This window comes from Ochotona princeps, chromosome X, assembly GCF_030435755.1.
Source record: "Ochotona princeps isolate mOchPri1 chromosome X, mOchPri1.hap1, whole genome shotgun sequence".
Classification (NCBI taxonomy): Eukaryota; Metazoa; Chordata; class Mammalia; order Lagomorpha; family Ochotonidae; genus Ochotona; species Ochotona princeps.
In genome coordinates, this window is record NC_080865.1 from 93,931,263 (window position 1) to 93,947,022 (window position 15,760).

At 42.2% G+C, this 15,760-nt stretch overlaps 1 protein-coding gene across 1 annotated transcript in view; it reads left to right on the forward strand.

Annotated features, from left to right (window-relative positions):
* The window catches only part of SLC9A6 (solute carrier family 9 member A6), a 57,831-nt gene extending 43,160 nt beyond the window's left edge, over window positions 1–14,671 (forward strand). The window contains exons 13-16 of the mRNA XM_004587735.2: window positions 1,922–1,952; window positions 4,662–4,741; window positions 10,945–11,050; window positions 13,830–14,671. Of these exons, the coding sequence (XP_004587792.1) occupies window positions 1,922–1,952; window positions 4,662–4,741; window positions 10,945–11,050; window positions 13,830–14,102 (490 nt within the window). The 3' untranslated portion in view covers window positions 14,103–14,671. The remainder of the gene's footprint in view (window positions 1–1,921; window positions 1,953–4,661; window positions 4,742–10,944; window positions 11,051–13,829) is intronic.
* Window positions 14,672–15,760: the final 1,089 nt, after the last annotated feature.

Consider the following 15,760-nt stretch of genomic DNA (forward strand, 5'->3'; position numbering starts at 1 on the left):
TTTTTTCCTATGTTGTCTACAGTAGTTAACGTAATTGATAAATATTTGAGCACCTATTGTGTGTGAGGTACAGTGCTAGACTCTGGGGATACAGAGATGAATTAAGACATGGCCTTTACCCTCAGGAAGTTCACAGTCTTTCTGGGGAGACTGACAGGTAAATGACTCCACTCTACTAAGTATTATAGCAGAAGACTCTAAAAAGTGCTGCAAAAGCACAGAAAGAAAAAAGTACTTGTTGGGACATGAACATTTTGGAACTTAGCAAATGAATAGGACAGAAAAATGAAAAGCAAGCATATGTCAGCTGAGGACCTGGCAGCCCAAAGGCAAGGAGTCTCAGAGGAGGACAGATTTGAGGAGAGGGGTGGATAGTTATGGCTAGTAAAAGGAATATAGACAAGAATGTTGGGAAGTGATGGTGTCAAGATGGCTTGCAGTGGAAGGGGGCACCTAGTTTATGCAGAGGCTTGAGTGCCTCCTAAAGGCCTGTAGACCTGGTCTTGTGGCTAAGCTGTCCTCAGAATTGGTTGCAGGGGAGGAACCCAGCAAGGTCTGTGCCTTAGAAGGTAACTGTTGGGGATCCTGGCAACTAGGGGAACAATCTACAACAGACTGCATGAGTCAGAATGAGGGCCTGGCCTTCAGCGGCTGGTGTGGCAAGGAGAGAAAACAGCTGAGAAGCAGAGGAACAAGGAACGGAGTTGAGGAGCATTTTTGTTTATGGGCTAGAAAGGAGTAAAAGAAAACTTTCTAAAATTTTTAAAATTATATTTTAAATATTTATTTTAAAAGTGACACAGAAGAAAAGATAGGGAAAGAGTTTTTCCATTCACTGGTTCACCCCCTAAATGGCCACATGGCCAGGACTGGGCTAGGCAGGTGCCAGAAATTCCATTTGAGTCTCCCACATAGCTATAGGGACCTATGTACTGGGGTCTTCCTTGGTTGCTTTCCCAGGCAGAGAGCTGGATTGAAAGTGGAGCAGCTGAAACTGGAGCCAGCACTGTGATATGGGATGTTGATGTTGTAGGTGATGACTTAACCCGCTTGCCACAGTATCACATCCCTTAAAAAAAAGATTTGTTATCGGTTTGTGAGGCAGAGTGACAGAGAAAGGGAGAGACAAAGAGAAATATCTCACATTTGCTGGTTCACTCCCCAAATGGCCACAGTGGCTGGGACTGGGCCAGGATGAAACCAGGAACCTGGAGTTTTATGCAGGTCTCATACGAATTGAAGGGGCTTAAGTACTTGGGCCATCTGCTGCTGCTTTCCCAGGCACCTTAGCAGGGAACTGGACTGGAAGCAGAGCCACTTGGACTTGATCCAGTGTTCTGGTATGGGACATTGCAGGCAAGGCAGGTTAGTTCTCTGCAGCACAGTACTAGACCAAATGAGAATTTCTTAATGAATCTTTTTCCTAAGCTATGAGAAGCAAGAATTTAAGTAGGTATTTTTTTTTTAATTATTAAAAAAACAAGAGTAATTTCTATCCATTTTTCAGTGAGAAAATGTAATTGACCCTTTTCTTTAGTCATCATAACAGAATGTTGCCATGAAAACCGCACAGTCCAAAAACATGCGCCTCCCTCCTGGAATTCCACTGTGGCTGCCTTGTTTTGGATCTGCACAGTTGTTCTTATTCAGCAATAGGTGGAACATTCGTCCTGAGTGCTTAGAGTAGACTTGTCTTCAGGGACGGAATATTGTGTTTCTGAACCCAGTGAGTGGGATTGCAGTAAGCAAATCATTAGTATACTCTGCTCGCCTGAGAATCTCAGCTGTTGCTAAGGAAATTTGAACTGTTCCATGGTTTCTGTGTTGGGAATGCTGGTTGCCTGATATGATATATTTGTATATAGGTCTTTTTTTTTCATGGTTTCAAAATCTCATTTGCTGTTTGTGTTTTCTCCTTTAGGGTTGGTGTTGATTCAGACCAAGAACATTTGGTAAATATGCATTTATATTGGCCCTGGCATTTCTGTTGAATATACAGTCATTTGGAAAGAAAACATGCTAGGGTAGACTTCATGCTACTGTCTAGAATCTTTCTTGTTTATCTCAGATTTTAGCTTACATCGTTCCTGGCTTTTGTCACTGTGCCACAGAGACGGAACCAAATTTTAGATGGTGTGTGGTTATCAGGGTGGCAGCTTCTCTGTCTGTGCCATCCTGGCCTTTGCCACAGAGGAGAGCAGCCTGGTAACTGCGCCTGGATTTTCAACTGATTCCTCTGGCACAAGTCTTTTTCCACTCTGGGTTGTGCTTGAAGCCTCGTCTCTGGTGTAAGCCTCATTCCAGCTGCTCTTCCAGCCACTGCCCCTGACAACTGCCCAGAAGCTTGACCCAGGCTTCCCTGTCTGTACGGGGAACCTTGTCACCCTACGCCTCACATTGGCTACATTGGCTTGCTTCCTTCCCTCTGCGTGTCAGTTTCTCAGTGAACCTCAGCCTGTTGGTCTGACTCCAGGGTAACTAGCTACCGCTGAGCTGACAACTCTTTCTCTGGTATTTTCCATCCACTTTTTACTGCCTTCTGAGCCCCACTGAATACATGTTAGATGAGAAATCACATAGATTAGCTTTTTGAAAACAGAAGTGTCCCTTTCCGAATGCGATTCATTGTCTTGACTGAAACAAGCCCTGGTATATTTGTTTTATGGGTGTAGTTTAAAAATAAGCTTATCAGGTTCATTTCCTAAGTGCTAATTTTCTCAGCTGTTGAGTGGCGAGGGGGTGTGTGTCAATGTGATATAGTAAGTACATGCCTTTTTTGTGGTGAGAACCTTACAGTACAATTTTATGGGCTTGATATGCTTGCATGAATCAGGCTGAGTAAATTCCCATCATGCCGTGCTACAGGGTTGGTATCCAAAGGAGAATAGCTTCTTGTGCCTCCTCTACCCCTATACTATTACAAGAATCAAATTATGACAGAATTCTCAAGAGCTATATAAAACTGCCAGCTGTATTACCTCTGTCACCACAGGGGAGAAATGGAGGGACAGGGAGAGAGCCAAGTACCATGGGTACCGGTTGTGACATACAGGAAAACATGCCTTTTCCCCTCACCCGCAGAATTATTTATAGTGTCTTGGCTATGTTGTTTACAAAATAATTTTGCATGTTCGCTAGGAAACACAAAGGAACACAATAGTACATAGACGTGTGTGGGGATGGATGTAAGGTGTGCATGTATCGAGGCCATGGTGAGAGAGCTAAAAATGAATTGCTCTTCTGAAAGGGGAGACACACAGATTACTCCTGATGGTGAAAGAAAATCAGCAGTCTAGCTGTTCTGCTCCTGTGAGCCCGTATAGTTCTCCCAGACATTTTTCTGTTGCCTGTGTCTTGATACTAGTTGAAGGAGAGTCATTTAAGTTTTTGAGAACTAGGATGGACAGGAAGGAGCCAAGTCCATTATCTGAATCTGTTTGTGGAACCATAGAAGACCAGTGCTAGAGATGGCCTTGAAGAGTCTCTGAACCTGAAGTTTATACATGAAGAAATTTGGGTCCAGAAAGGAAAAGGGATGTGCCCAAACTATTGTTACTGAGCTGAGATTGGATGTGGAATTACATTACACTCAAGAAATAGCTTTACTTCTGGAAGTTATTTTAGAAGATAATGTTTGCTGTGTTTGTTTTCCCTCCTAGATAGACAGCCTTACTATGAATTTTCCTACTTTGCTTTTCTTTTGTTAGTTTTGTAAGAACATTGTAGCAACTTTGAAAACACCAACTGCTTAAAGTTCCTGGAGGAACTAGCTCTGATATTAGAGGTGAATTGCTACAGACAAATTTTCTTATTTATTTTTTAAGATTTATTTTCTTTGGGACTGATTGTGGTATAGCATCCTAAGCCTGCACTGGTGGCACCAGCATCTCATACAGGTGTCGGGTTCTAGACCCGACTGCTCCACTCTGCTCCCACTCCCTGCTGGTGGGAAAGCAGCACCCATAAGGAAGAAGCTTCTGATTCCTGCTTTACATTGGCTCAGCTCTGGCTCATGCAGCCATTTGTGGAGTAAACCAGCACGTGAAAGATCTCCGTGTCTCTCTTTCTCTGACTCTGTCTTTCAAACAAATAAAAGATTTTTTTTAAAAGGCAGAGTCAGAGAAAGACACACACACACATACACACAGAGCAAGAGCAGGAGAGGGGGAGAAAGAAGGAAGAAAACGAATGAAACAGGTTTTGTGTCAGCTGGTTCACTCCTCAAATAGCCTCAATTTTCAGGGCTGCGCCAGGCAGAGGCTAGGAGCCAGGGCTTGCCTCCAGGACTCTTGCATAGATGCGGGGTACAGGCATTTGGACCATCCTATGCTGCTTTCCAAGGCACATTAGCATGGAGTTGGATTGGAAATGAAGCAACCAGGACTCATATAAACCCATGCCCATATAAAATGCTGGCAGTATTGCAGTCCTGGGTCCTACATGCGGATTTGTTAAAATGACAATAGAGTCATAAATTAGCAAGCAACCTGAGTAATAGAGGTATTCAGAAGAACATTGCATTTTATTATTCCAAAGCTAAAATATACATGCTATTATATTTCTAATATTACCAGCATTGGAGAGAATTCTATTTCTGATGATTTTAAATAAATGTGGTTGAATCTTTGTGTATGTATTGATTTATGCGTTACCTGTTGCAGGGTGTTCCTGAAAATGAAAGGAGAACTACCAAAGCCGAGAGTGCTTGGCTCTTCCGGATATGGTACAACTTTGATCATAAGTATCCTTAATTGAGAAAATAATGGAAAGAATTCTAATTTGAACATGGGTAACTACGCTTTAGTAAGCAACCGTTTTGCCGTTGTTTTCTTGAAGTCCAATACAAAACCTACATTCAGTCTTCCTTTTCTCTGGCAATGTAGTAGAGAAGGAAGCCCATACAAATAAATGCCGTGCAAACCCAGGTCGGTGGAGACTGGTTAGTACAAAAGCTGTCTGTGTGGAGGGAATCCAAAGGCTGCATGACGTGCTTTCTTTGCTATCTGGGTGTATTTATTGAGCAAATGTTAATGTGTATTGGCCTTTGGTTAATGTAGTGACTCATTCTGAAGGTACTTATTGGTTCTTGGTGGTGTACTAGCTAGGGTGAATGAGGAAAGGCTTCCTTAGGGGAAAGCTGCCAAGTCAAATAGAAATGCAGCACTGTGAGGTACTGCAAGAGTCAGAGCTATACCTTTACCCTGTGATATTGCAGAGCCACAGTAGCTGATATTATAATAAAGTACATGAATCTTAAGTGTGCAGTTTAGTAAATATTGACCTATGTCTACACCTGGGTGTGTGGCACCCATAGCAAAATATGTACAAACATTTCCAGCGTCACAGAAGGCGCCCTGAGGTCCTTGGGGTCAGTAATGCCTTTCCTGTCTGCCAACATGGATTAATTTCACCTGTTTTGAATTATTTTCTTCAGTTGTCTATGTGAAAGGCAGAGTGATGGAAAGGTGCAGAGAGGAGAGGCAGAAAGATAGAAGTTCTATCTGCTATTTTTTGTCTGTTTTTTCCCAAATACCTGCAACAGCTGGAACTGGACAAAGCTGAAGCCAGGAGCCTGGATCTCGTATGTGGATTGCAGGGATCAAAGTACTTGGATCATTATTGCCTTCCCTGGCACATTAGCAAGGAGCTGAATTAGAAGCAGAATAGCCAGGACTTCAGCGCCTGAAATATCCCAGGTGGTAGCTTAACCTGCTCTACTACAATGCCCATCCCTTACATAATTTTTGTATCTTCTCTCATTAAGCATATTCTGTGTGATTTATCCTTATTGCAAACATGCACATGTCTTTTGTCTTTCTGTGTACATAAGCTTATGTGCTTATGTGGCTTTTTGTGGACATAGGTCATGTCTCTTGCATATATACCAAGGAATATAATTTAGGACAAGTGTATGTTCAGGTTTCATAGATATTGCCGAGGAGATATCCAGAGTAATTGTCACCAGTTTGACTGGTTACAGCCAATTTAGTGCATTCATCATCACCCCCATCAACAAGTTCAGGGAGTTCTGGATATTCCACATCTCTACCAAAAGTTGGTATTTGGCAGCATTTTGAAGTTAAATTCAGGCACTCTTTTTTTTTTCTTTTTAATATTTGTGTGTCTGTTTGCTTTTGGAAAGGCCTATTTATGGAGAGAAGGAGAGACAGAGAGAAAGGTCTTCTGTCTGCTGGCTCACTCCCCAGGTGGCTGCAAGGCCTGGAGCTGAGCCTACCTAAAGCCAGAGCCAGGAGCTTCTTTCAGGTCTCCCTTGCGGGTGCAGAGTCCTAAAGCTTGGGGCCATCCTCCACTGCTTTCCCAGGCCAGTAGCAGCAAGCAGGATGGGAAGTGGAGTAGCCAGGACATGAACTGGCTTCCATATGGGATCCCGGCACTTGAGGTAGAGGATTAGCCAGATCTTGTATGAATTTTGTATATGATTTTGACTGTATGGATATTCAGTTTGTAAAGAGCCATGTTTTTTGTTATGAAACTAAGTTGTTTTTTTCTTATTAATTCATGGTTTCTTTTATACACTGTCCTTGATTTAAATTATTGCCAGAAAATTTATCTTCTCTTAGTCTATCTTGCTTTTTCATCTTCTCAGTCTTTACTTGAGAAATAAATTTCATTTTGCTTATCTTTTATGATTAGTGTCTCCTCTGTCTCAGAAAATCTTGTATGTCCCAGTGTCATGAAGGTATTTTCCTATATTTTCTTCCAGAAGTTTGATTGTTCTAGCCATCACATTTGTTGTATCTTTGATCTATTCCAAACTAAGTTTTATATATGATATGCAATTAGAGTCATGGGCTTCTTTCTGACTTATGAATATCTGATTGACACAGTGCCTTTGAAAATGCCATTCTTATGCCAATGGATTGTAGTGGGATGATTGTTTTAAATCAGTTAACTGCATGGGTGGGTGTCAGTTTCTAGACTCTTTCTATTTTAGTATATTTTTGTAGAAGTTTTGATAATCAGAATAGTAGGGTTGTTTTTCTTGGTTTGTTTAGTGTAGTGTTGGCTATTTTTAATTTTTTGTATTAACAAATTTTAAAAACTGCTTTTCAATTTATATCCATACAAGCCACCAGCAGTTTTCTTTGTGTTGCATTAAGTCCCTTTGGAGAGAAATAATGTTGATATTTTCAATCCATAAACATATCATAAATGTCTCATTTAAGTCTTGTCCTTTTTTTACTATACATGTGTTATACATCTTTATTTAGATTTATCACTGTGTATTTGATGTTTTTCAAAAACTATCTATTTATGTATGAGTTTATTTGAAAGGCAGAGAGAGAGAGAGAGAGAAGAGACCGGCAGTAAGATTTTTTAACCCACTTACTCATTCCTCAAGTGCCTGCTGTAGGTGGGGCTGGGGCTGAACCAGGCCAAAGGCAGGAGCCTGAAACTCCATCTGGGTCTCCCATGTGGATGGCGGGAACCCAAGAACTTGAACTATCATGTGATGCTTTTCTAGCAAGAAGCTGGATCCACAGCAAAATACCTGGGACACAAACCAGCATTCTTAGAATGTGGGGTGTGGCTGCCCCAGGCTGCCGCACTGGACCACAGTGCTTATCCCAGTATTTAATGTTTTTGATGGGTTTGAAAATTATATTTGTTTACTTATTTAATTGTTGTTATTGTTTTTATTTATTTGGAAGCAGAGGGTCAGAGGCAGATACAGCAACATCTTTAATCTGCTGTTTGACTCCCAAAATGCCCACAGCAGCTGGGGCTGGTTCAGCTTGAAGTCGCAAGCCAGAACCCAATCCAAGTCTCGTGCATTGTCAGAGCCATTACGCGCTGCCTTCCAGGACGTGCTCGATCTGGAAGCCAGGCTCAGGAGCAGAGCTTGCGTCTCCCACATGTATGGCAGAGGCTCAAGTACTTGTGACATCTTTCACTACTTTCCCAGGTGGAGCTTCTGGAACTTGAACTGGTGTTCATATAAGATGCCAGTGTTATAGATGGCTTATCCTCCTGTGCCGCAATGCCAACCCCCACTTACTATTTCTAATAGTTTGCAGATTTTTTCTGATTACATGTATGTATAGACACACACATATGCATTCACACATATGTACTCATGTGACTTATAGATAAGCATATTTTATTTTTTTCTTTCTAATCCCTTACAATCATTTTTCATTTCTTATTATACCAGCTGAATGTCTGCAGTGTAACAGGTGAATGTAAATGATGGAAATTTTTTTTAGCATTTAACCATTAAATGTGATGTTAACTTTGCCATTTTGGAGGTATCTTAATAAGGATACCTTCTGTGGTTGGCGCTGGTTGCCTGCACCTGCAGAACCAGCAACCCTTATGGATGCTGGTTAGAGTACCAGCTTCTCCAGTTCTGATCCATCTCCCTCCCTGTGGGCTGGCAAAGCAGTAGAGAATGACTGCACTGCTTAGGCACCTGCACCCGTGTGGGAGACCCAGAAGAAGCTTCTGGCTCTTGGCTTTGGACTGGCCCACCACCAGCTGTTGTGGCCATTTGGGAAGTAAACCAGCACATGGAGGATCTTTATGTGTCTCTCTTCTGCTCTGTGTAACTCTGTCTTTCATATGGAAATAAATCAATCTTTAAAAAAAGTGTTTCCTTCTGTTTCTGACCTACTTTGGATGTTTTATCATGAACAGGCATAGAAAATTGTCAGACGTTTTTCTGCATCAATTGATGTGAATACAGCTTTTCCCCCTTCAGTGTGTTACGTTGATTTCATTGATTCTTTTTTTTTTTAAAGATTTGTTTATTTTATTACAGCCAGATATACAGAGAAGAGGAGAGACAGAGAGGAAGATCTTCCGTCCGATGTTTCACTCCCCAAGTGAGCCACAACGGCCGGTGCGTGCCGATCTGATGCCAGGAACCTGGAACCTCTTCCGGGTCTCCCACGCGGTTGCAGGGTCCCAATGCATTGGGCCATCCTCAACTGCTTTCCCAGGCCACAAGCAGGGAGCTGGATGGGAAGTGGAGCTGCCGGGATTAGAACCGGCGCCCATATGGGATCCCGGGGCGTTCAAGGCGAGGACTTTAGCCGCTAGGCCACGCCGCCGGGCCCTGATTTCATTGATTCTTAAAGAAGTCTTGTATTGCTAGAACAAATTATGTTCAGTCATGATGTGTTATGTCTTGTATATGTCATTGGATTTAATTTGCTAATATGTTGTATTTGACTTTTGCTTCTGTTTTCATGAGAGAGGTGGGCTTGCAATTTTTTGCTGTAATGCTTGTAGAATTTCTATAACAAGATTATGATGGCCTTATAAAATGAGTAGAGAATTATTCTTTTTCTGCTCTTTCTCTCTTTCTCTCTGTCTGCCTGAATACACACACACTCACACACATACACACATATAATAGATGTTATTTCCTTTTTTATTGGAAAATCAGATATATAGAGAAGAGGGGAGACAGAGAGGAAGATCATCCATCCATAGATTCACTCCCCAAGCAGCCAAACCAGCCGAAGCTGGGCCGATCCGGAGCCAGGAGCCAGGGGCTGCTTCTGGGTCTCCCATGTGGGTACAGAGTCTCAAGGCTTTGGGCCATCCTGGACTGCTTTCCCGGGCCACAAAGCAGGGAGCTGGGTGGGAAGCAGGGCTGCCGGGACACGACCTAGCCCTCCATGTGGGATCCAGGCACATACAAGGCAAGGACTTTAGCCAGTAGGCTACCACTAGGCTGATGTTATTTATTTCTACACTTGATCTTAACCAAAAGGCTGAGAAGCGATTGATGTTACTTGTTTCTAGAGACTGGTAAAATTTTCCCAGTAAAGCCACCCGGTCATGGACCTATTTACTTGAAAAGATTTTAAAACTTTTTAAAATAGAGAATTATTCAGATTTTCTTTTTTTCTCTTTGCTAATATTTTGTAAATTATTTCTGAGTAATTTGTTCTTGTAGAGTCAAACACCTGTTTAGTATGACAAGATTAAGACCTAGTAATTTCTGTACTTGATTCACAATAGAATTTAACATTCCAGTTTTTCAGTGACTGAGTTATTAGGTATTTTATGATGTGTTTTCATGGAGTGCTTTAATGTTTAGTTAGGATTCATTGCTATGGGAATGCATGAGATTTTCCCTGACTTCCTTAATTTAAATTGAGAACAACCTTAGAGTCTCCTTTTAGAAAGTGACGGCTGTGGCAAATGAGTCTTTTGTTGCCTGTCTCCTTTTTCTTGGTTGTCCCTCTTTTCTCTCATAAGTCCTGCCTTTCTCTCCTGTGTATCATGTGTTATCACATTTGTTTTTATGTTTTAGAAAACAAATGAATATTGAATTGAGGTTCTGTGACAGAGGAGCTCTTCATTCAGTTGTTTTTTTTTTAAATGTCAGGAATCAGCTTTGTTTTCTTCCTTACAGTCTTTTCTTTTTAAAGATTTGTTTATTTTTATTACAAAGTCAGATATACAGAGAGGAGGAGAGACAGAGAGGAAGATCTTCCGTGTGATGATTCACTCCCCAAGTGAGTGCAACGGCAGGTGCTGCGTTGATCTGAAGCCAGGAGCCAGGAGCCTCTTCCGGGTCTCCCATGCGGGTGCAGGGTCCCAAGGCTTTGGGCTGTCCTCGACTGCTTTCCCAGGCCACAAGCAGGGAGCTGGATGGGAAGTGGAGCTGCCGGGATTAGAGGCTAGGTGAATCCACAGTAAATTATTAAAAGCATTTGTATTATTCTACTGTAATATTTAAGCTGCTTTCTGGCTATTATCTTTCTTATCTCCCGAAGTGCTAGAGATGCCTCGATTTGAATTGTGTTCCCTGTTCTTGTAGTGAAACCAGAAAAACAGTACAATATATTGGTTGAAAAGGCCTAAGATGTGAAATGAAAGCAGTCTTGGTTAGTGGCTCGATCCCTGTTTCCCTCATGGTGAGAAATTTGTGAACAAAAGAATACAGCCTTTCCTTAACCAGCACAGTTACCTGAAACCTCTGCTGACCCACAGTGGCCCTCCGCTCACCACCACACTCCCAGCCTGCTGTGGACCCATTGCCAGGTGCCTGACCAGCCCCCAGGCTTACGAAGTAAGTTGATGTTATCCAAAAATTAAGTAATCCCTCAGTAAGATGTCTATCTGGGTTCTGTGCATGGGTTATTGATTTTATTGTATTTTGATTTAATTGCTTGCCTTTGAGGTACAGTATTCAGGAGAGGGGATTTATGCATGCTTAACCAGAAAGTACACTGCCGTCTCAATGTAGTGCACAGCCTTGGAGACTGTTGATACCGGATGCAGGAGAGCACCTCGTCCTCCTCTGGGGGAGTGTAGTTGAGTCACTGTGCTCCCATGCTGACTTCATTTGTTTCCAGTATATGACCTGATTCAGTACAGAATGTATGCATTTTCATCTATAATTATGGATCATCCCAGCGACAGTCAGGATGTTGCAAAAGAATGCTTGACACTCTGAAAGTGCAACAAGTGATGTATTATACCTCCCAACGTTTAGATCTTAGGGAACATGGATCAGCTTCCCCTGCACATGGCTGAGACACAAGTGTATTTAGAGAGAATCTAGATTCCATAATTTATCCTTAGCTACCAACACAAGATTAGTGATTCAGTAAGTATTTCAAGTAAGAAAAAAATGACATGCTAACCAGTCTTTGTTTTTAGCTGTGAACATTTTAATTTTAATTTTTAAAACTCTTTAGAAAAAAATCCTTTTCATCTGAATGGACCCTTGGAGATGTTCTAGATGTGGAGCAGGCTCTGCTTAACAAAGCCTGCCAGTTCTGATTTCGCAGGTACAACAATCAGAACCTCGAATGGTGGGTAGTGGAGGGGGGAGTACAGTGAACCTCGTAGGTGTGTGCCTCCCGTTCCCTATGACCTCCTTCAGGACACATTCGGGCAGATCCTACAGCATCACATAGGAACAAGTAGACTGATAGGGATGGCAGCTGGGCCAGGGAGGAGTCCCAGGTTGAATCCGTGTACGGATGTGCTCATTGGGCGTAAACACCGCCTATTGCCTGAGCTCTCCCTGCTTTGTCCAGGTTCCTTTCTCAAGCAGTGTCTGCAAGACTGCTGTGCTGTCTCAGCCCATGTGACTCTCTGCAGAGGGCTCGCCTGCCTCTGTTGTTCCTGGCAGACTTGCCTTGGGGATTACAGAGACTGGCTTGCCATTACCAAAAGCCAAAAGAAGTGCACAGCAGTTGTGTGTCCAGGGAATACAGCAGCATGTGACACACGGCACTTTTAGAGTTCCCTAGCACTGTTCTTAGCAAGTACATGTTGACCATCTCTAATCTGAAAATCTGAAATTTAAGTCTAAAAGCTTTCTGAGCACCACTGTGAAGCCAGAAGTACATGATTCTGCCCTTGACCTCCTGTAATGGGTTACAGTCAAAACACAGGCATGGTAAAAATATTATATAAAGTTACCTTCAGAGTATGTGTATAATATGAAACGTAATTTCGTCTTTAGCCTTGGGTTCTGGCTTATTATGGATATGACAAGATCCCAAAATTTGAAAAAAAAAATCAAACTGAAAGATTTTTTTTTATCCCAGTCTATGCCATGAATTGAATTACTTAAACAAAGAAGAATTTTTTTAAATGGTTCTTAAGGCTGGAAGTCCAAGGTCAGAGTGTTAGAAGGATTGGCTCCTTCTAGGGCTATAACTCAGAATTTGCTCTGGGATGCTCCCCAGCTTCTGGGCATTCCTGGCCATCTTTGGCATTCCTTGACTTACGCAACACCTGGTCTCTGCCTTCATCTGCACAAGTTGTTCTCTCTTTTTGGGTCCAGATTTTCTCTTCCCATTAGCATATTAGTCTTACAAGATCATGGCTAACCTGATTTCTAAACAGGGTCACATTCACATATTCTGGCAGTTGCAGAGCAAAGTGTGACTTAACTCATAACAGCCATTAAACTTAATTTTTATATGTTTAACGGTTTATTTTTTTAAAAAAGATTTTAATTTTGATTTGAAACACAGTGTACAGAGTGGAGGAGAGAGAATTTTTCATCTGCTGGTCCACTCCCCAAATAGCCACAATGGCTGCAATTGGGCCAATCCCCAACCTAGGAACCAGGAGCCTTTTCAAGGTATCCCATGTGGTGCAGGGGCCCAAAGACTTGAGCCATCCTGTGCTGCTTTCCAGGGCCATGAACAGAGAGCTGGATCAGAAGTAGAACAAATTTTACATGCCACACTAATGTGTGCTAGCACTGCATGTTACAGTTTAATTCACTGTGCTGGTGGACTTCATCCAGTGGGGGTTCTATGTACTTTTCTGTACCCTAAATTCTGTTAGATGCTTCGACTTAGGATTGTATCATATCTGTTTATGTCTTGGTCTTCTCTTCCCATTCCCCTCCACCAAGACTAAGCCCCTTCATGGCAAACCATGCACAAGACATGGTTTGTAAGTGCTACTTCAGGGAAGAGGGCCCGGCCTGGGACGCTGCCAGAGCACATACAAGGGCCGCTTAACCTAGTCCTAGTGATTAGCAGTTGCTAGTCGTGTGCAAGGGGTCAAAACCACAGCATGTAGAGCAGCCTGGCACTTAAAGAAAGCAGGAGAAATCCAGGTAACTGTCATCACTTCAGTTTGGCTGGCAGAAAAAGTGGAGTTTTGGGGGTGGGAGATGCAAATTTTGGCAGAAGACAGAGCTGAAGAGGCCATATCATCCTGGGTCTTTTAAGCCAAGGTAAGGTCCTTAGACTTTAACCTGAAGGCAGTTGACTACCACTGAAGGGTTCTAAATAGGAAATCTTCTGAAAGTCTCCTGTTGGAAATGTTTCTTAAGATTTGTAACATTTGTTAAACCTTATTTCCTTTGTATTTAGAACCAAGAACAGTTGAAAGATGATGATTCTGATCTCATCCTTAATGATGGCGATATCAGTTTGACATACGGCGATTCTACAGTGAACACTGAATCGGCAGCATCCAGTGCCCCTCGAAGATTTATGGGAAACAGTTCTGAGGATGCCCTGGATCGGGAGCTTGCATTTGGGGATCATGAACTGGTCATCCGTGGAACACGCCTGGTTCTGCCTATGGATGATTCTGAACCCCCATTAAATTTGTTAGATAATACAAGACACGGCCCAGCCTAATCTTATTAAGCCTCACTTAGTGATTTATACAATTTGCACATGTGATTGTGAAGAAATTTGTACTACCTAAAAGTCCCAGTGCATGTCTCTGAATGTGTCCGCTCATAAATACTATTTATATGGCCTAGAAAGAATATAACTATCCTGTACAAGGCAGTCTGTGAACAATGCATTCTTTGTTTTCCTGGCTGTGTACTATGTAGTCTGGATCTGTTTTAGAAAGTTACTTTCATTGAATGTGTATGTTTGGTTAGCTTTCTGTCTCAAGCTATAAAATGTGACACAATTACTGTTTCTTACATTTACCTGGCAATTAACCAGAGTACCAAGTTCTTGTGATGTCAGTTAATTTTGTGAGTGCGTGGTGCAGGAGGGACAGGGAAGAGGGAATGTAAGTTTCTAGAGAGTGCAGGAGGGGAGAGGTTCTTGATGGGGAAAGTTTTGTTGATTGCTGCTGCCTTTGTTCTGGCTTTCTCCCCCCTTTCCCCTGGTGCAAGGAGTTTGTGGTGTATTGATCTTGCCCCATTCAGACTGCGGAGGGAGGTGTAGGGGCCTTCTCCCCCTTGCAGGAAAAGGAGGCTGAAGATGACTTTAGAGACTTATTTTCTTACAGACCAACACATGGGAATTGCAGCCAGCTGGCTGAAGCCAAAGTATAGATGTATAGAGTTCAGGGCATTTGATTGAGACTTGGAGGGGCTGGGGCCGGCAGGGGGCAAGACAGGAATAAAGAGAACGGGGATTTCAGAGATCTCTCTTCCCAAATGTGTAAATACACTATACAAGGTAAATTTCAACAAGAAAGTTAATTGCTGCTTAATTTTTAATTATGTACTTTATCTGTATAGCAAGCTTTGTTGTCAGACGTTTTTATATCAATTTAAATCGCTGCTCTTTAGCAGCCATACAGGAGCAAAAATGTAAAATTTTTGAACTTAATGTGTCTAATTGTCATTTGTTAGTCTGTAGTTGATGTTAAAACTTAATTTATGAATCCACGATCCTTCCACACTATGCCAAAGTCAGCCATGAAGGGAATGCTGGCACTCTGGAGTGTGTCTCTTAAAGATGGCTCCCTTGTGTGTCACAGGTATAGTCGTCTTCCTCTTCATGCTGTTTTTTCGTATCTCAACTGCCACAACTTTGTTTTGTCAACAGTTTTCAAGAAAGAGCACAGAAATGTTTCCCATTTTGTATTCAGGGTGTGAAAGTGGACTCTGTTTTGTAATGCCCGGAACACCCAAAGGTGCAGTGCGAACTTAGAAGGGGGATTGTGTTTGGAGACTGCTTCTGACCTGTTAGTCCGAAAGGACAGAAGCTCTGCTGGGTGTTCTCCCCTCAGGCCTCTGAAGCATGGCCTTAAAGCTTAGCCAGTCAGGAAATTGATTTATTTATATGATGTCCACATTTTCCACAGAAAAGGATTCTTATTTGCAAAATATATCTGTGCTACTGCAAACACTCCTTGAAATTTTAAGGGAATTCTGTTGTACCCTTTAGTGGCAACCTTGACTGTTGGCATACCCATTTGTTACGTAGTGGTAGCGAGTTTCCTGCCATGCAGGAATCCCTCCTGTGAAGTGTACATTTTATATAATGTGTGCCTCTTCATGCAGTAAGTAATTTCTTGTTAATGTATGCTTGAGGGGCCTTGATTG